This window comes from Colius striatus, chromosome 7 (assembly GCF_028858725.1).
Source record: "Colius striatus isolate bColStr4 chromosome 7, bColStr4.1.hap1, whole genome shotgun sequence".
Lineage (NCBI taxonomy): Eukaryota > Metazoa > Chordata > Aves > Coliiformes > Coliidae > Colius > Colius striatus.
Window position 1 is genome coordinate 19,150,540 of NC_084765.1, and position 19,416 is coordinate 19,169,955.

The 19,416-nt window shown below is 44.4% G+C and overlaps 1 protein-coding gene across 2 annotated transcripts in view; it reads left to right on the top strand.

Annotated features, from left to right (window-relative positions):
- LOC104552066 (uncharacterized protein C11orf24) overlaps positions 1-6,850 on the top strand; it is a 28,845-nt gene extending 21,995 nt beyond the window's left edge. For both annotated transcript variants that reach the window (XM_061999912.1, XM_061999911.1), the window contains 2 exons: positions 3,756-3,872; positions 5,056-6,850. In XM_061999912.1, the coding sequence (XP_061855896.1) occupies positions 3,756-3,872; positions 5,056-6,245 (1,307 nt within the window). In that variant the 3' untranslated portion in view covers positions 6,246-6,850. The remainder of the gene's footprint in view (positions 1-3,755; positions 3,873-5,055) is intronic.
- The last annotated feature ends 12,566 nt before the right edge of the window (positions 6,851-19,416 follow it).

The following is a 19,416-nucleotide window of genomic DNA, read 5'->3' on the forward strand; positions in this document are numbered from 1 at the left end:
ACATACCTTCATACTAGAAAGAAAGCACCTTTAGAAACTGTTTTGTTTAGGAGGCAAAATATAAGTGAGTCTGTCTCCTGAGCCCCAGAGCTTTGAAAACTTCAGCTTCTGCTTTTGAAGGTGGTAAACCCTCGAGAGATGACCTATTCACACTAGCTGTGCTGACACTTCAGATCTGTAACGCTATGTGTCTGTTTTACCTGAGCATCTCTGAACGCTGGACACGTGTCATCTTAACCTCCTGATATCCTGATAAGTGTAGAAAAGGTGCTATCAACTGTCTCTTCCAGATGAGTGTAAGGAATTTAATCTCTAATCAGGGCTGGGAGATGATCTAACTGCACTCTCTTACTGACTTCAGCTACTTTTTTTTATACCCTTCACCTTGTTCTCCCTGATGTGTTTTGTACAGAGCAAGTTCAGTGGAGTTTTGCTTTGTTGGGCAGAGGGGATTGAGCCTCTTGAATAAGACGACATGTGCCGTCTTCAGGAGCCATGCAAAACTAAACCCCAAAGCATAAACCTTTTCATTCTGTAATGCATTCTGTATTAAACTCATTGAAGCAATTTAATTCCTGTTTGTTACTTGATGGACAGTCTGTTGCACCACATAGTGTTGAAGGAGATGGGAAAGAGAGAAACTCTTGACATAAATGCGTAGCCACATGCACAGAGATCATCTGGAGAGAATTACCTGAAATGTCTTTTGGTTTGTTTGTTTTTTTTATGATTAGCTTTAGATTTTAAGATCAGCTTTACTGCTCTCATTCTCCATCCCCACCTTCCCCAGGTGTATTCTTGTGCTTTCTTTTGTTTACAGATGTGAGGTCTGAGGCTTAGATTTAGAATAGTTACACTTATGTAACTGTCAGTAAAGTAGCAGCGGTTGTTATTTTGTAAGGTACCACAGTGTCAAGTTGCAGGCCAAGGTTGCATGGGAAGAGGCATCTTCATAGTTACATTGCTTGGAGAAGTGGAAAAATAACATTCCTAAAGTAAGTACTGCCACTATCATAAAGAGAAGCACTTTTTACCAGGACCTTCATGTCTCAGATATGTCCTGCAGAAAGGGAATGGTTACAGATCTGGCTATTCCAGCATTGTCTTTGGATATCCACAATAGAAGTGAGGATATGTAGTGAGCAAGCTAACATGTCACAAAACAGTTGTACCAATTCATAGACATTTCAATTACATGCTAATAAAAGCAGCAAAACTCTCTGGAGCTGACAGCATGGGTAGTAACTCTAACCTTTGTATGTCATCTAATGCAATAGGTTCAAGTCTCCAGATACTGCTAGGGTGAGGGATATATATGATGGATGAAATGCCTATCTTAGCAAAGATCTGGCAATCCAAGATTTGCAGAGGCCTGGTGAGCACAGTGAACCTGTGTTGGGAGTTAAAATAAGTCTGTGCCCCCTCTTGTTGCATCCACAGCTGTATTCAGAATTCTCCCAAGTTTCTTCAATGGTGACCAGTCCAGGGCTTAATGAGAATGTTTCAGCCATCTGAGCAGTCTGGCTCTGATAAGAGCCACTTGGCCGTACTTCTGGGCTATCTTACATGCTTTGGGGAAAATACTGGGAAGATATGGCATGAATGCAAGAGCAAATATTCCTACTCCTTACTTCCACAACATATCTTACCTGACTTCTGCTTGCCTTTGGGCATCTGCAATTTCTTTTCAGTAATAGCTGGCTTAAAAATAAAATAAAACAATTTGTAGGGGGCAGACATTGGTGTTGGCTACATCATTCCTTTTAAAATAGAGATACTGTTTTTCTCTCACTTCATTTCCCCCCCCCTCCCCCTCCCCATCTCCTAAAGTGAGCAAAAAGGAGTTTCTGGGTGCACATAACTCACAGTGGACAGATTAGCTGGAGCCTCAATCTGGAATTGCATCCAAGGGAATGCTGATCAGCCCAGCTCAGCAGAGGCAACTGGTTGTCCCAGAGAGCAACATGGAAGTCATGGCAGCAGAAACTGGGGTGCTTTAACCATACTCACCCTGTCAGTCTCTTGGCTTTTACTAACTGACTGAGATATGTAGCCAATGCAAGATATGCTGCTGGTTTTTTTGTTTTCCTCTTCCTTCCTATTCTCTCAGTGAGAAATGGCACCATTTGCAGTAGTACAAGATCTATGTTTCTCCACTAGCATGGCTTACTGAGAGACAGGAGGTAAGATCAGGAACCAGAGCACATCCAAACATGCTTTTGTTTCCAAAGCATGGGTTTTAATTTCTCGAAGGGCTCCTGCTATATCTTCAGCTCCGTGTGGCTGCTGAAGCTTTTCATTTTATTGTTTTTAAAGTACCATTTTTTAGGGGCTTGAAATGTTTTGAGTCACTTCCTTAACATTTTCTCAAAGTCAATAAAATTCCACCTTTGCTAGTTTCTTTAAGGCTGTCAGAACAGACTGCAGTGGTCAATACAGGGGTTTCCAAGTTCATAGATTTTCCACAAACTCTTTTAGTAACTGTGGTAGCATAAATGTTTGGGATTTTTTTTTTAAAGTTTAAGCTTCCCATAGACTTAATCCTCAGTGAGGGTAACTCTCTTTGTAGATAAGAGCTTTAAATATAGGCATATGTCCACCTAGGCATGTTCTTTGCCCTTTCTCACACTTCTAAAAAAACACAAATTCATTGCTCATACTGTACACTTCAGTTCCCTTTATTCCACTGATGACAGGTCAGTTAGGCATGCATCTGCCTCATCCCAGACTGAGCACTGTTACCTTCTTCTGTGTTGTCTTCTTTCCTTACAGCATATGTCCCAGAATCTAATTGTGTGCTACTGTGATATTACATAAAATCATAGCATAATTGAAGCTGGAAGGGACGTTTTGAAGTTCTCTGGTTTGAATCTGATTTATGTCTGACTGTTTAAGACTGATGAAGCATGTACCACTTCTCTGGCCCTCGGCCCAGTGTTTGAGCACCCTCATTTTGGAAACTGATTTTTATTTTTTTGCTTTTTTTTTTTTTTCTCTTGAGTTGAGATTTCCTGTAAATCATCTGCTTCAGCTCCTCAGATATCTATTACTCTCCCCTGGATTTGCTCCAGTATGTCAAAACTGCTCTTATGTGCTGGAGAACCCGAAACTGGGCATGGTGTTTGAGATGTCTCCTCAGCATGGGTTAGAGGAGGTTCATTCCTTCCCTCAGAGCTTGGTTATATGTGTGTAGACGTGGCCAGAGAGAAGTTAGTTCGAAGGGCTGCCAGGAGAGCATTCCAGCTGTGATGGGTTTATTTAGCTTGTGTTGGAATTTGACTTACTAAAAGACAATTCCTGTGATGGCTTCTGTGGCTAATGATATGGTTGTTCAGCAAACAATTAGTAAATCTCACTGTAACTGCAAGCACTGAGATGAAAGCTGTCTCCCATGGGTGGTGAGGAAAGTGACTTCTCAGTTTGGTCTCGCTGGGTTTTTTTACCTGGTTAAAACACCTAAGATGAGTGCTGGCATTTACATGGGTCCAAACTGTCGTGCTCAATCTTAGTCCCTGACCGGGTGAGTCATTTGCTGTTGTTAGATGTTGGTACCAGAAGACAAGCAGGTAGGTAGGCTATGGCTACTATATTGATTTCACTTGCTTTCCAGCCTAAGCCTATGTCAGGATTCTTAAGGCCAGACCTTTCAGCTATTGTCAGGTTTTAGTTTTGTTTTTTTAATTCTTTAAGTACAGCCATGAAACAGTATGTTCAGTACACAGTGTGCAGTGACCCATTTTCTTTGCTGTTCTCAGGTAGCCATCGCTGTAATTGGTCTGTGCCCTACCAGAATTGCTGCATCCTCTTGCAGTGTCACCAGCTGAGCGTGTGTCAGAATACTGGAGAGCAAGGTGTCAAAGATCTGCTTGGAGGTAACTTTGTGCTTCAGGCTCCTGATACATCCAGGATCCTAGTCATTTTGCTTTAAATGCCTATGTTTAGACCTTGACTGTCTTTCAGCTGCAGGAGGTGGGTTGTGAAATGCCTGTGGGATGATTCTGTAGGTGAAGTGGGTTCACTGCAAAAAGTGCTTCAGATGCCTGCTAAGGGCTCTGGGACTTCCACATGCATGATGTGTCTTTGAGTAACTTCTGTATCTGTTACCCCCTAAGAGTTTGTCTCCGTGTTGAAGACATCATTCATTCAAGCCATTTGCACTCTACAGACTGTCCTTTGGAAAAGAAAGGCCTAACACATGTATTTCTATTTTTTAAGAGAAAGGAAAATGTCTTGGCATTGTTCATTTCTGAGATTGCCAGGAATTTGTGCCAGAGGCAAGCAGGCTGCTTCTATAACCAGTGCAGCCCTAGCAGCAATTGATCATTGTTACTTTCCAGTGCCAGGGTCTTCAATTTTAATTGACACAGTAACAAAGCAGAGCTTGTTGGTAATTGGGGAATCAATCTTCTCAAGTGTCCTTCAAGAGTTCACTGTACCTAAGCTTAAAAATAAAAAAGGATATATTTTCATGGGTCTTTTGGATGGCAAAAGTTTCTCTGCAACTAGACCTTTGGTAAGCAAATGGGATTGATGTTCTATAAATCTAGATCATTAATTGTGAAGGAAATTCTCACCAACTATGAAGGTGTAAGGGGAAATTTCCACTCAGTTTTGGGAGGTGAAAATTATTAATCTAAGCACAAAGGCTTTGTTGATGCTGTGTAACTTTGAAAACAAAAGTTGTCTTCTCAGGAGCTGGCATTCATAATGGTTATCCTGTTGATAATGTTCTTCTACATTGTAGCTCTGTACTTCATTACTCCCCTTTTGTGGAATTAATTGCCTGGTTGGGCAAATGCCAGAGGTCTGTGGCAAAAAATCCCAAAAATAACAACAACAAAAAAGCCAATCCGAAACTCCACAAAAAAGGCCCCAAAGGGATTATCTGCAAGAAAGGCAGGGGTCTGAGTTTTCATGTTTGTGCTGACTTCAGGACTGATTTATTCCAGTTGTACTATGTGTGCTGCAGAATATGTGTTCTGGTTTGCGTGTTGTGGCTATGAAGTCAGATCTGAGCTTGAGAGTTTTATTCTCCTTGGTTTTGTCTTTTTGAAGAAATTGTCATTGGGAAAAGGGGAACGGTCCTGTTTCACTACCAAAGCCATCCACGGAAAAAGGAGAGGATAGTGGATACCTGGGTTGATCAAAACAATGTGGAAAACCAGTTTTCCTCAACTGCTTGGATTCACAAGATTCACTTGAGACGCTTGCTTGAGAGTGAAGATGTAACAACAAATGCAAGAAAAACAATTGCAAGTCATGCCACCACTGTAACAGCAAATGTGACAAATGCAACTGGTCTCAGTACAACTCCTGAAACAACTGCCAAAGTCTCAAACAGCACTGAAGGTTCTGATCGCCCTGCTGAAGCTGTGTCATTCACTGCCTTTTCTGCCACTTCTGGTAACATCCCTGCTTCCACTTCCAGCCGTGTTGCCAAGCTTGTGACCACCACTGAAAAATCAGGAACTAGTACCACTGAAAAATTAGGAACTAGTACCACTGAAAAATTAGGAACTAGTACCACTGAAAAATCAGGAACTAGTACCTCTGTCTCAGTATTGTCCCCTACTTCCACTCCCCTCATGGTCATTCCTCAAGCAGGGACTCAAGTGGTTCACACAAAGCAGTTTACACTGGCCGTCACCAGCATTCCCCACTCTGTTAGCCCCACCACTGCTGAAGCTGACCCACAGACACTGAGCACATTGACCACCCTCGTCTCACATGATGCAGAAACATCTTCTGCTCGTGCCACGGTACTCGCCCCCTCAGAGAATTCCCAGCCTGTGAACCCACTGCCTACTAAACCTTTGCATCCAGAGCCAGAAGCAACTACAGCCACAACATTCCTTAGTAAATCTACTTCTCTTCTGGGCTCTACAAGAGGTGCCATGGTTTTAACTACTGCACCTACAGCAGAAACTACAGCTCAATATGGGATAGAGCCAACACCTCACATTTTTTCAACAACCATGACTCCAGAAGATATGCCCAAAACAACAGTTTCAGGCCTTTCAGAAACTCGTGACGTGGACAATGAGTATCTTCTCATTGCTGCTGAGCCCCTGACTCAATACTTAGTGGATAAAAGTTCACTTCTTGCAGTGCTTTTAGTTGGCATGGTTTTTTTCATAACTGTTGTAGTTCTTCTCCTTATGCAGGCCTACGAGAGCTACAAGAAGAAGGATTACACCCAAGTGGATTACCTGATCAATGGAATGTATGCGGACTCAGAGATGTGAAAGGGTGGAGGTCAAATGGTGGGCAGAGAGATGGAAAGATTGAAAGGCTGCCTGGCTTGTTTGTCTTTCCGATTTGCCTGTAACACAAGCTGAAAGTGCTTCCAAATTTACTTTCTAGTGCAATTGAGGAGAAATGCCATGTATTACATTAAGAAAAATAATATTTTTTTATTCAACCACACTACAGGTTGCTGTAAAAAAGTCATTTTTAAAACTTCTATAATGCAAAATAGCTTTGGCTGTTATTTTTTCATTGCAGAACAAGCCTAACAAGGGGTAAGCCATCCTTCTTGGAAAATGCTGTGGCGCTTTTATACACTGTTTACAGTGCAGGTTCCTTGTTTCATTTATTTCATTTGTGCTCCTGAAACCAGAGTAAAAGTTGTTCTCACCTATTGCAAAGCACTCTGAAATAGCCAGACAAGAAGTATGGAGTGTTGCTGCAACAAGAAACTTTCAATTCAATATGTATCATGTTTCAGTATTCTTCTTGCTTGTAAAGAAGTCTGTTTACAAGGCATTGTAAACTGTTTACAATTAACCCAAGATATCTTTTCACCATGGAGCAGATTACTCTTATTTTTGTATTCACTTAATAAATTAGGCCCTGGAAGGGCTTATCTTGTTGCATTTTTGTTTTCATTCCTGTCTCTAACAGTTCAGAAGCAGGCAAGTGGGTTAAGTTTGGGGGCTTAAGTGAATTACCTCTACCTCAGTATTCTAATTATGGGGGCTTTGGGGACCTCACTCAAGTATGGACGTGTCACAGAAGATGCTGATCAGCTCCCAGGGTACTGGCTCTATAACTTCACACCAGCATGCTGCCAGTCTCACAGGTATGCAGACCCATTCCCTGCTTATTACTTTTCTTGCATAGAGTATGAGGCTGTGCTTTGGTTTTCATTTTGTATTTAGGACCAACTACTAGTAATTTGGAAAACTTATTCCACGTGCAATTGCAGCTCAACTCCTAAGCTCTGCATCTGAGAGAGTGAGTAGAAAACACTTGATTTTTGGCAAGTATTCTTGAGTGATTAATACATCATTTTTGAATTACATATATGCGAGTAATAAAATGCTGATCAAGGTGCATTGTATTTCTTTTTAACCAGACTGATAGCTTGTCTCACTTCTAATTAGTTGGCTCTTTTTTAATCCTGCTTGTGTGTAATCTTGAGGCTGAGGATAGGTAAAGCTTGGAATTTGACCTCTTGGCTTTTGATTATGTTGTTTTCCAAATTATTTGGCTGTTTAAAACTTGGAAGGAGTCTTTACCCTGGAAGAGGTTACTTTGTAGACTTCATCATCAAGTTGACAGTGCCACGAAAACAGCTGCAAATAGCATAAGCAGCAGCAGAGGCAAGGGGTTGTTTGAAAGAAATGGGCAAGAGTTGGGTTCCTGACTCTCACCCAGTATAAATTTTGAGGACAAAATTTCAGCAAACAGAGTATGTTGAGGAAAGGAGAGAGATTGCTTTGGAAGGGAGATGACGTGGTTGTCAGCATCAAGTTGAATTTTGCAATGCTTTCACATAGACTGCATTTACACGCCGGTAGGTTAGAGCATCTCTCAGTGTGGTTCAGAGAATCTCTCTCCTTGGAAAGCTTGAAATATAAGCCACATATTTCACACATTTCCTGGAGGGGGAAATAAAGAGTTTAAGAGACTGGATTCTGTTGTATTTTAAAGTTATTTTTAATATATTTCCTTTCAGCAAAAGGGAACTGAACCCTAGATTCTGCCATCTTCCAGGAGCTGCTTCTGTGCAGTGTCTGTGCATCAAGGTGCTGGGAACATTCCTCAGTGGAGCTGCACCCCTGTTGAGATGCTGGGGACTGTTGGGCTCTCAGCACAACTGTTCTGAACTGTTAGCAGATATCAGGCAGTTACTGCTCTACAACCACAAAGTCCAGAGACTTATCTTCACATAGCAATCTCAAGTTTCACCTCAGTGCAGGTGAGTCACTAAGCACAGACCTAACCAGCTGGAGTCTTCCAGCTCCTCTCCAGATACTGAGATAAGTGCTGTTTCCCAAACGAGGAGCTGGGTGTTACTTCAGATTCAGTTCACTTCTTTTTCTCCTCATTTAGGCATCTCAAATCAATGCTTGCATTTCAATAATTGCCTGAATCCAGGCAAGTGTTCATCCTTCTAATTTACCCCTGCCTATTTAAGTGAATTCCTGTCTGTAGGAAATGCCATCCTGAATGAAATGTCAGTGTTGCAGGTGTTCTGCTAGTCATCTGTGGTCTTTTGGGGTTTGTTTTTTTGTTTATTTGGGTTTCTTTAAGTTGCCTGAGCTGTTTCCACAAAGACAGGCAATGATCATCAGATTTGTAGTTGCCTGTCCTGGAAATGGGGAAACTTCTGGATGAACTTTGTACAAACTATGGCCTTATTTCTTTTGGACTCCATGAATCTCTTTATAGAGCCAGAGTTGGACACCAGATTCTGTGAAGTGGAAGCTTCTGCAGTTGCATTGGCTTTTCTTCTGTTCTTCAAAGAGCTGTTAGACTTCTGTATTATTTTCTTGGAGGGAGAAGGAAGGGGACATTACTTAAACAAAACTCTGAAACAGTTTTCTAAAACTGGATACATTTGAAGATCGTTTATTAAAAACAAATAAAACCCGTCAGGGATCATTTAAGTGAGTATGATATCATTTTAAGAGTTGGAATTGGATTACAACTCTATTTACAAGAGTCTTAGGGAGTTTCTCGTGGTATAGTGAGAATATTACAACTACATCCTGGCTAAAAGAAACCATCACCATAAAAATCTTTGTGGCTTCTTAGCAGGTTCTTACAGGAAGGTGAGTACTCATCAGAAGCTTGTTGTTCTCACAGCCCTGTTTACATCCAGGTCTCCTCTTCAGACACTGGCACTTTTTATTTGAGTTACTGTGCTTTCAGCTTTGAATTACTTTCTCAGCAGAAATTGAAGTTGTTGGTATAAAGCTGAGCACCTGAGTGAGTCTTGCCTCTGCATTTCTGTACACAAGTTGGAGATCATGTTTACCGTAGAAGGGATTGGTTGGAAGGGGACCTTTTAAGGCCCATCTAGTCCAAACCCTGCTGCAGTAAGCAGGGACATCTCCACCTAGATGAGGTTGCTCAAAGCCCATCCAACCTGACCTTGAGTGTTTTGAGGGATGAGGCGTTGACTACCTCTCTGAGAAACCTCTTCCAGTGTTTCACCACCCTCATTGTAAAAGATTTCTTCCTTTTTTCTGAATTTAGCCTTTTTTAGTTTAAAACCATTTACCCTTTATACTATTGCAATGGTACTCGAAATGCAGTGCCAGATGGAGAAATGTCAAGTATGTGGTTCTTTGTATCCCCATGGTTTTGTCTCACTAGCTCAATTTAGGTATTAAGAACCAAAAATATTGGGCTGGAACTTGGCTTCTGAAAGTCCAAGTGTGATTTCTGGCTTGTACATTGAAACCCAGTTGTAAAAATTTGGTAGCTTTGCTGCTTCTGTTTTGCATCTTGGAGGACTGAAGGAGAGCAGTGGGACTGTGGAAGGTGGATTGTACATGCAGTCCTCTAAAGGGTTCTTCTGTAGGAGAGCAATTAGGATTTCTTCCCTTCTGCCTCTTTATGTGTTTGAAGTCACCAGCAGCAAACTTTCACTTGGCTGTTTCTGCCTCCAGCCCATTGTTTCTCTTTGGGCTAAAACCAGCCTCCTGGAATCCTTTCTCTTGTTCTGCTTTTGGGACCACAAATGGTGGCAAATTGATTGTGTTTCCTGGGGTGGTGTGGCAATAGTTAAGAGCAAGTATGTTAGACAAGGAAATGCAGCACATTTGGAAGTTTGCTTGCAGAATTCACAATATAACAATAGACAGGGTCCTACCAAGTTATGTAGAAGACATCTGCCAAGAGACTGCCAGAATCAGCATTCTGCTGGTGTGTATCTGATGTACATTCAGTTTCAACCTGTTGCATGGCCTCTTTCTCAACAGGAACATCCTGGAATTAAGTTTAGATTAGATTAATTCTAAATGCCACCTCCCTCTTATTTACTTGCCTATATTAGAAGTGTGTTGTTCTAGGCAGCAGAGAAGGAAAGAAATAATGGAATGTTAAAATATTGAAAGGAATAACAGGAATTAAGAACTCTGGCGGAAAACGGGAACTTGCAACGTGCTCTGTGGAGAACCAGAGAACATATGTGGAACTCATGTGTCATTTAAAACAGTTAATGCATGGAGTTGGAAAACACCCAGGGAGCTCTGGAAAGAGATACCATGGAGTTGATTTCTCTGGATTTGCCTGGTGGCTGCTCATGTCTGGCATCAAAAAAGGAAACCTGAGTCCTGTCCTACTGAAGCATTTCTAAGGGCTTTTTCCACTGTGAGTTCTCTGGTGTGCAGCAGAGGCACGTTCACATTGCAACATCTCCCCTGACTTGAGCAACTCTAGTTGTCTCCTTTCCATGTCCTCCAAATCTCATGAAACTTTGTTGCACTTGGCTGAAGTCGGCTCATGCCAGAAGATGAAAGCAAATACTTTCATCTTGCACGAAGTATGGGCTCATAAGTCTGTACTTTTTTGAAGAAGAAACCAGGCTAAATAACAGCAAAGCCTAGGGCTGTCATGATTTCTGACTGCTAGGAGGCCTAAGCAGTTCAGGATAAGAACTCTGCTTTGACTTTTTGGTCTTGCTGGATAGGTAGTTATCGTGGGTAAAGCTGGTCTTTGCTTTGCAGCATTCTGGGTCGACTGCCTTGTAGTATCGTGGCCTTGGACCTTGTTTTTCTGTGCTGCTGCTATGCTGGATAATGCATTTCGAGCAGTCCTGCCTTTGCTGAGAAATGCCAGCAGGTTGTGCTGCTGGGTAGCTCTCTAGAGCTTCTGTGCTCAGCCTCCCTCGGGGTCTGGGAAAAAACGAATCTCTGGCTGAGCTGAGACTTCCTGGTTAGCCCTGGGTGATGTTCAGCTTGTGCCCTGGCTGGAGTTTGAGTTATGAAGTATATTTGAAGAAGAGATCCTTTGCTAGCATGCAGAACTTGCCCAACATCCTGCTGGCCCCAATTATCAAGAGTAAAGCTATTTGGGATTGTACAATCTGTGAAAAAGCAAACAACTTGTCTTCATGAAAAGTGGCTAAATATTTTAAGCCCTTCAGGCTAGGACAGGTGAAACCAATTACATTGGCTTCAGGGCTGTAGAGGTTCTTGTTCTTTACTATTTGCAGATGAAATTATAGAGTCCAAGGCTGTATAAACACTGTTATATCTCCTTGTATAAATGTTACAATACTAAGGAATGGAGAAGAAAGGAGGATGGATTTATTGAGCTTGAAAATAGATTTAGAAGTGACAATTTATGGCTAGCTTAAAAAAAACCCAAAAAAGCAAGATTTAACCAAATTCTCCTCCCGGCTACAGACTTGTTTCAGAGCAACTTTGCTCATCCTCGGTTGATGCAGCAAAGCTGAAGTCGGCAGCTGATTAACAGTTAATTTGAGCTGTACCATAGGGCAGAGCTTCCCATACTATTGGGGAAACTGAGACACTTTTACTGCAGGGAAGAAGAGTGAGATGCCACCAGGTGCTGCACTCTTGTGGCATCGGGCAATAACAAGGGTACCCTTGGTATGGTGTGGGTCCTTGTGTGATCCAGGTGTTGCTAGCAAGTAGATGAGCCTGTAAAGTGCCAGAAAAGCGAGTCTGCTCAGGCAGGAAGCTTTGCTGGTATCAGTGTGCAGGGCAGTACTGTTGGAGAGCAGCTGAAATCCTTGCTGATGAGTCCAGTCAACACTAAGTGAAGCCTGCTGTGTAGGTATGTGTATTATGTAAAGTATATGCATTAGTGGCTGCTCAGAGGGCCCAAGGTACATGCATAAGACATGTGCTCTGGATGACTCTGCTGTGGACTTCTGACCAGCTCAATCTCTGGGACCTGTTGCTGGTAGAAGATGTCTCTAAACAGATTCCTGCCACATGCATCCTTCTGAATTCCCAACGGGGAGAGAGCAGCAGCAGCTCTGGGTGCTAAAGTCTTACAGGTTCCAAGCAGAAAGGCTGTCTGATCTTCAGGATAAAAGACGGCTTTTCTATCTAATTCTCCTGTTTGCTGGGTCAAAGTGTATTGTGAGGATGTTGCAGCCCTGGTGGCTGTTTGTAGCCAAACATAAAGCTTTTTCAAAGATGATCTCACCAGTTGAAAACCACATGCCTGTGAACCAAAGCAGGAAGGAAAGCAGTGGCTGGAAGGGATGGAAGGCTCCACATGAGCAGCAGATGCACATGGCTTATGCTGGGACAAGCTGCATGTCTTTTTTTTCTAGCAGCAAGCCTTGGTTCTGCTGTCAGCATGCACAAGACTTGGTATAGTGTCCTTTTCTTTGAATGTTTGCAGGTTCATTAGCCAGCAGGGAATCCTGGCCAGTGTTAGTGAGAGCTGCCGGACTGTGTGGTGATCTCCCCAGGGAGGAGTAGAAGCCCTGCAGGAGTTCAAAACTTTGCAGACTAATGTAGCCCAGGGAAAATCCTGGGGATGAATGGGATGACCTGAGAAGTCATCTGTGAAAAAGTCAGATGAGGTGGAGGGAACAGTGAGCACACTAAAGAAAAACCAGGCATTCCTGTGAGGAATAGTCCTTCCTTAAATGGACTGGGCTATTAGTCTTCATGCTTCTGAGTGTACGTGATTGCTGACCAGATGAGAGAAGTGCACCTCTGCATGCATTTGTACAGAACTGTGCAGATGTAATTAAAAAGGCAGAACAGAAGCATTTTTGAGGTACCTAATGTTAGTGCTGGAGAGATGTTGTCACCCCGTTGAATTGAGTTGCTAACTGAAAATACTGGGATTTGCTGATACTGGATTTCTGACCACAAGACTGTGAAAGGCTTGTTTCATTACCTTGTCCTTTTCCTAGCTCAGCTCTTTCCAAGGGCCTCTTTCTAGTGAGAGAGCATTGCAGCAGCCTCATCTCCCTGGCAGGGTGTGTGGATGCTCACTGTGGCTGCTCCTTCCCACCCCACAACATGTGTGGGTTTGCGTGTTCATGTGTTGGTCTAGAAACTTTTGTCCCACAACAGCTTTGAAGTACATCTGCTTCAGCCATTGCCAGCACAGATGTCACTGCTCTTTTCAAAGGAAAATGCAAGATCTCTCCTGTAAAAAAAAAAAGGCACTTATGTGTGAGATGTCTCTTCCACATCTCTGAATCTGTTTGGCTACAGCCCTGAAGAGTGAGGTTTAATATCCCTTCATGTCTTGCCATTTCCTGCCAAAAATGACCAGGAAGGTAACACGGGGAGGCTAATACTTACTCTGAGATTTATTACACAGCAAACCCTCCTTTACCACTGCTAATTAAAGCTGAATTCCACTTACCAAATGACCACATACCTTTCACAGGGCTGCTGTGGGCTATCTGTTCTCTCTCCGTGGCTTTTCTGAGCGTACAAGTGAGCTTATAATGTAGATGTGACTAGTAATAAACCTGCACTAAAAGCAGCTACATTGTGGAGAAACTATAAACCCGAAAGAAAAGCAAGCAGGGAGAGTTTGAATCAGTGTGCTCTTTAATTGAAACCTGGGCTGGAGCTGACCTGCCCACCTTGTGACAGTGCATTGGGTAGGGATGAAGTCTGCGCTGTGAACCTACTGCTAGAATATTTAGAGAGGCAATTTTAGCCTCTGATAACAGGGAAATGATTTTCTGTGCAACGCTCTGTCTTGGGCCACCCACGTGCCATGGGAGAGAGGAGATTGCAGGAGCACTGGCATCAATCCTACCCCAAGGTTCTCACGCTCCCAATAGGTAAACAGTCTCTGAGCAGGAGTATCTCTGGGGAAGGTGGATTTTAAATCACCTTACCTTTCCTTTTGTTCATTCTCTAGGCTTGCCAAAGGCCTTTTCCAGCACAGACCCCTCTTGTGTGTGCTTATGTGGGCTTCGCAAGAGACCCTTGCCTCTGACAGCTGCTTTTGAATTGCACTGGTGGAGCTGGTCAAGAGTGTGAGACAGATGGACCAACCTGTGCTGCAAGTTGAGTTGCTGCTGAGGTGCCAAGACAGGTCACAGGAAGGCTGAGGCTGCCTTTGTGGTTTGTTTTTTTTTTTCCAAGGTTTCCAAAGTATCTGGCCAATGCATTTTAGCTACAGTCATCAGGTATTGGGGATGGCCATCAGGTATTGGGGATGACCTACTTGAGTCAGAAGAACCTGGAGGAAGGCCATGCTAGTGAGGCTCTGGGCTGATTTGCTGGAACTGCTCAGGCAAATGAAGACTTTGGGTGCTGATTTCATTGGGACCTCCTGAGGTGCCTCATCATCCACCAGGAATCTAGACCATAAACTGAAGCAGAAGGTTTCCTGAGCACAGCTGCTGCTCAGCCTAAGCAGGGTTGAGCTCTGGCTCTCCTAGCCAAGCAGCAGCTGGTTTGTGTTACTGGGTCTAAATAACAACTTCCTCTTCTCCATGTGTATGCTGGTGGCTTGGAGCTTGTGGGGCTGTAGCTGCTGCCTGCCCTTGGTGCTGCTCTCTGGGTGAGCCATGTATGCAGGCAGCAGAAGGGAGGGTGAAACACTTTTTTTTAGCTTTGGTGTCAGGGCACTGTTTCTCCTGTTGCCTCAGAAGAGAAGGGGCTAGGAGAACCAAAAAAATGAGCTGAGGGGGCTGCTGCTGCTTTCTTTTGGTTCAGCTGTTGTTGCTCTGTAACTCAGAGCTGCATTCACCAGTCAGGGAAGGGTGAAAAATGGGAGTGTTCAACAAGCTACAGTAAAAGTAGAGAAAGAGGAGACAGGTCTTTGAAATTTCTCTTCGATCATGCTGTCTGTTGAGCTTTGGCTGTCTGCTTAGGAAGAGTGGTCCTTGCACTGGCAGGATGATGAAGAGCCTGAAGTGTCCCTCTGGAGGCATGAGCCCAGGCATACGGCAAAGCAGCAGCTGTGGGAGGGGAGCGTGGCTGCACCTCGTTTGTCCCAGATACAGCATGATGTGACCATATGTGCTGTTGAACCTTGCTTCCTGATGGCCAGGATATGATGCTTGGTATTGTCACCAGCCTGGGAGGATTTAGATGTGCCTGAAAATGTTGTTGGTAAGCTGTGTAATGTCATGATACAGCTGCTGTAGACCATGCAGGCCACTTGAAGGCAAAGGAGATGACTGTTGGCTTGGTGGGATTGGAACTAGCCCCAGAGGCTCACCTCTGCTAATGTGCTGTGTTAGTGACACTGATTTTCCTGTAGTGTAATTCACTTGTCACCTGAAAATGGGTGACAAGTGAATTCGAGTGACAAGAGCTAGCCTTGCTGCTCATGCTCTGCAACACCTTACTGGTGGGATCCACTCTCCATCCTTTTTGTTGCTGGCCAGAGGTACTTTTAGATCTTGGGACAGAAGAGCACGAGAAGCTTCCTTAATGTTGTACTATTCAAAGCAACTGGCACAGGAATGTGCTACAAAGCATTTACCCTTCAAGTGCATAAGAAGAAGAGAAGCTGACCAGCTTCCTACACAATATGGCTTTTATTAGTTCACATTTAATTATTTAAAATATTTTAGTTGTGCTCCCCATTGCATTAGGCTGGAAGCATAGATACATTGAGATGCTGCCCATGGCTTGAAGAGCTTGTGACACGTACAGACTAGACATCTTTGGAGTAGGAAAGAGAATGAATGCAGAGAAGTATCAACCAACCTAGGGAGGTAGAGGAGAAGAGTGGTGAGGTTAGGAGATGCAGCTGGGCCTCTGGCTTCCATTTTACTGCTTCTTGCCCCATCCCTGAAAATAAAGCTTCTGTTATTTTTATAGAAAAAGAAGGATACATGGTAAGGGAGAGGAGAGGAAACAGAAACTGTCTTGCTCTAGAGGTAGCATCAGTTCTGCTTTGATGCTTCCCACAAGGTGTGGGCTCACCATCAGAGATGTCAGCTCCAAATAAAGCTGTCCCAGGACGTTTCCTTGGCATACCATGCTGTGCTGTGCAATGCTGTGCTGTCCTGTGCTGTGCCAACCTGTGCTGCAAGTAGCCCGTGTTGGCTGGAATGCTGAGCAGAGCACTCAGGGTGGTTTGGATGAGCAATAAGCCACCAGCCAGGGAACACCCCTTCGTTTTGTGGCAGGCCAGGAGAAGATGTATATCAAATTGCACTTGGTTTGCACGTAAGAAACACTGGGTATTTCAGATAGCAGAAGGAACGTGGTACCAAGGCACAATATGCCTTGAAAGGACTAGAGATGGTCTGCTGAATACAAGGTCCTGAAATACATGGATTTTCATAAAAATGTGTTTCTAGCTTTGTCTGGGGTGTGGGTAGCAATGGGAAAAAAGAAGGCACTTTTTGTTGTCAAACATCTACTCTCCTGTTAGCTGGGCCTTGTGTTGACCCTGTTGCTTTATTCTGCTCTTCTGTCAGCTATAGCCCCTGTTTGAAGTGTCACATCATCAGTCATTTGTTCCCCGGGAGTTGCTGTATCTTCTGTGGTATGGATTCAGCTCTTTCTGCTGCTGTGCTCTGCTCTAAATTAACAGCATGGCCTGTTGGGGGTCGGAGGCTGTTGCTTGCTTTTTTACTTTTACTTTCTGTTGAACAAAACAAAAGCAGCAACAAGCTATTCTCCAGCACCATCTTCCTCTCTTCAGGTGCTGTATGCAACCTTTCCTTCCAACCACCTTCCTTTGACCTGAAGAACAGGCTCTGCAAAATGTCTTTTCTAGCATTTAAGAGCCATGACCTTTATCACCATTTGCTATTGCCTAAGAGACTCAACTCTGGATTTTAAGTAGCAGATTCTGGGTAGGTTAGCTCAGTAGGCATCGATGTGATTCATCTAATTTGACATGTGTTTGCACTGGAAAACTAACAAGTGTATGTCTAAGCCAGCTTTAAAAGTTCTATGTACTTGGTGAAGTGAGGGATTGCTCAAGTCAAGGTGACAGAATATTTATTTTAACCTTTAAATCATGGCAACAGTTGTATTTTTCCCTGCCTGCTCACTGCCTTAAAGCTAAAAAACAGCTGAACCAAACCTTCAAAAAATATTAGTCTGAAACCAGAAGGAAAAAATTCCACCCAAAAAGGTTAAAGCTTTATGAAGTTGCTTACAACTGAAAAAAAGAGCAATTTGAGAAGAGAAATGAGGTGTCCATACATGCTTCTCTTCTAATATTAATAGTAATAAGAATGCTAGATGGCCAAGGAGTGTTTTAGAGGTACTTCAGGTACCTAAAAAGATGCCAAAAGTCTGTCATACTGACAAATCTTGACAGTATATGGCAGCATTGCACTACAGAAGTGGAGAAAACGGGTTCCTGGTGAAAACTTAAGTTAAAGGAACTATTATTACTCCAGCTGGAGAATGGCCTTGGCCAGTAAGGCTTCCAAAACTTTGCCTGCTGTGAGCTGTGTAGAAAAGGATGAGTTCTCCATTTTGTGTCTCACACAGAAAAGGAACCTCTGACAGCAAAGATTAGACAATGTGAAGGCAGAGAGCTTAACCTGGGAAGGGAATAATCTAGTAAAATTCAAATGCCACATCTGGCAACACAAGCTATTTTATTGGCAGCTGTTTATTCAAGTGTTGACTCAGCCTAGCTTTTGAGATCTGAGAAGATCTAAAGCCCTAAAGGGTTATGGCCTTGGGCATTAATAAAGCAATCTCATTAAGAGATAATTAAGTCACCTTTATTAAATTCCTAATTAAGCAACCAACTGTAGGTTAGGTAAGGAATGCTCAATTGGGATTATTCACTTTCCACACCCTAGCAAAAGGTTAAAATGGGAGGGGGGAGAGAGGGAAATACCCCAAAGGATCCCACACCTTCTGGAATATAATTTCTATTTTAGGTGTGGAGGAAGCACAGAATAAAACCTCTGCCTTGTTGAGATGGAGGCAGAGCATTTCCAGAAAGTTAGCTGCCTCCTCCTCCTGGCAGGGGCTGCACAGTGGGACTGAATGGTACCACAGGCATGGGTACTGCTCCCTGGGAATGAGGGAATTGCAAATATATTGAACATGGGAAGGGATCTCTGTTTGCCTCTCTTGGTGTCTTAAGCAGCTTGAGTTAAACTTGCTTCCACCATGAACCCATGGCCTCAAGCCTTAACTAAAGGCCACAACTAGACCTACACAACCTGTGCAGACAAGAGGGATGTGGAAAAACGAGATATTTTGCTACCTCTGTTTAACAGATGGGGGGAAATTAGACCTAAGACAAACTGGTCACATACCCAAGATGGCTTAGGGTGACTGTAATTGAAAACTCAATTGGCAGCTTCTGAGCAACCTCCCCTTCACCAGTGTGTCTTCCCTCTGCAAGCTGAGGACTGGCCTGGCCACTGCATCGGCCACCTTGAGCTCCTCAGAACACTTTTCTGCTTATACTTTGCATTAGCATCAGCTCGTCTGTGTGGAATCTCAAACGGATCAGTTCTTCTCTGCTTACAGTGAACACCACTGCAAATGGGCTGAATTGCGATGTAGTGACTTGGGAACACAGAGAGACAGAAGAAAAATGTACCAGTTGTAGCTTGGGGTTGGTTTGTTTGATGATGCAAAGAAGGAGGATGATGGGAGAGGCTTCATTAGTGCCCGCAAACCCTGCCCAGACCTGGCGAGGGCAGGGCAGTGCGAGCAGCTTCAGGCGCAGCGGTGTGGGGTCGGGTTCGGGCACAGCACCGCCGGGGGGTTTGGGCGGTGCGGGAGAGGTTCGGGCACAGCGGCGCGGGCGGGTTCGGGCGCTGCGGGAGAGGTTCGGGCACAGCGGCGCGGGCGGGTTCGGGCGCTGCGGGAGAGGTTCGGGCACAGCACCGCCGGGGGGTTTGGGCGGTGCGGGAGAGGTTCGGGCACAGCGCCGCGGGCGGGTTCGGGCGGTGCGGGAGAGGTTCGGGCACAGCGCCGCGGGCGGGTTCGGGCGCTGCGGGAGAGGTTCGGGCACAGCGGCGCGGGCGGGTTCGGGCGGTGCGGGAGAGGTTCGGGCACAGCGGCGCGGGCGGGTTCGGGCGGTGCGGGAGAGGTTCGGGCACAGCGCCGCGGGCGGGTTCGGGCGCTGCGGGAGAGGTTCGGGCACAGCGGCGCGGGCGGGTTCGGGCGGTGCGGGAGAGGTTCGGGCACAGCGGCGCGGGCGGGTTCGGGCGCTGCGGGAGAGGTTCGGGCACAGCGCCGCGGGCGGGTTCGGGCGGTGCGGGAGAGGTTCGGG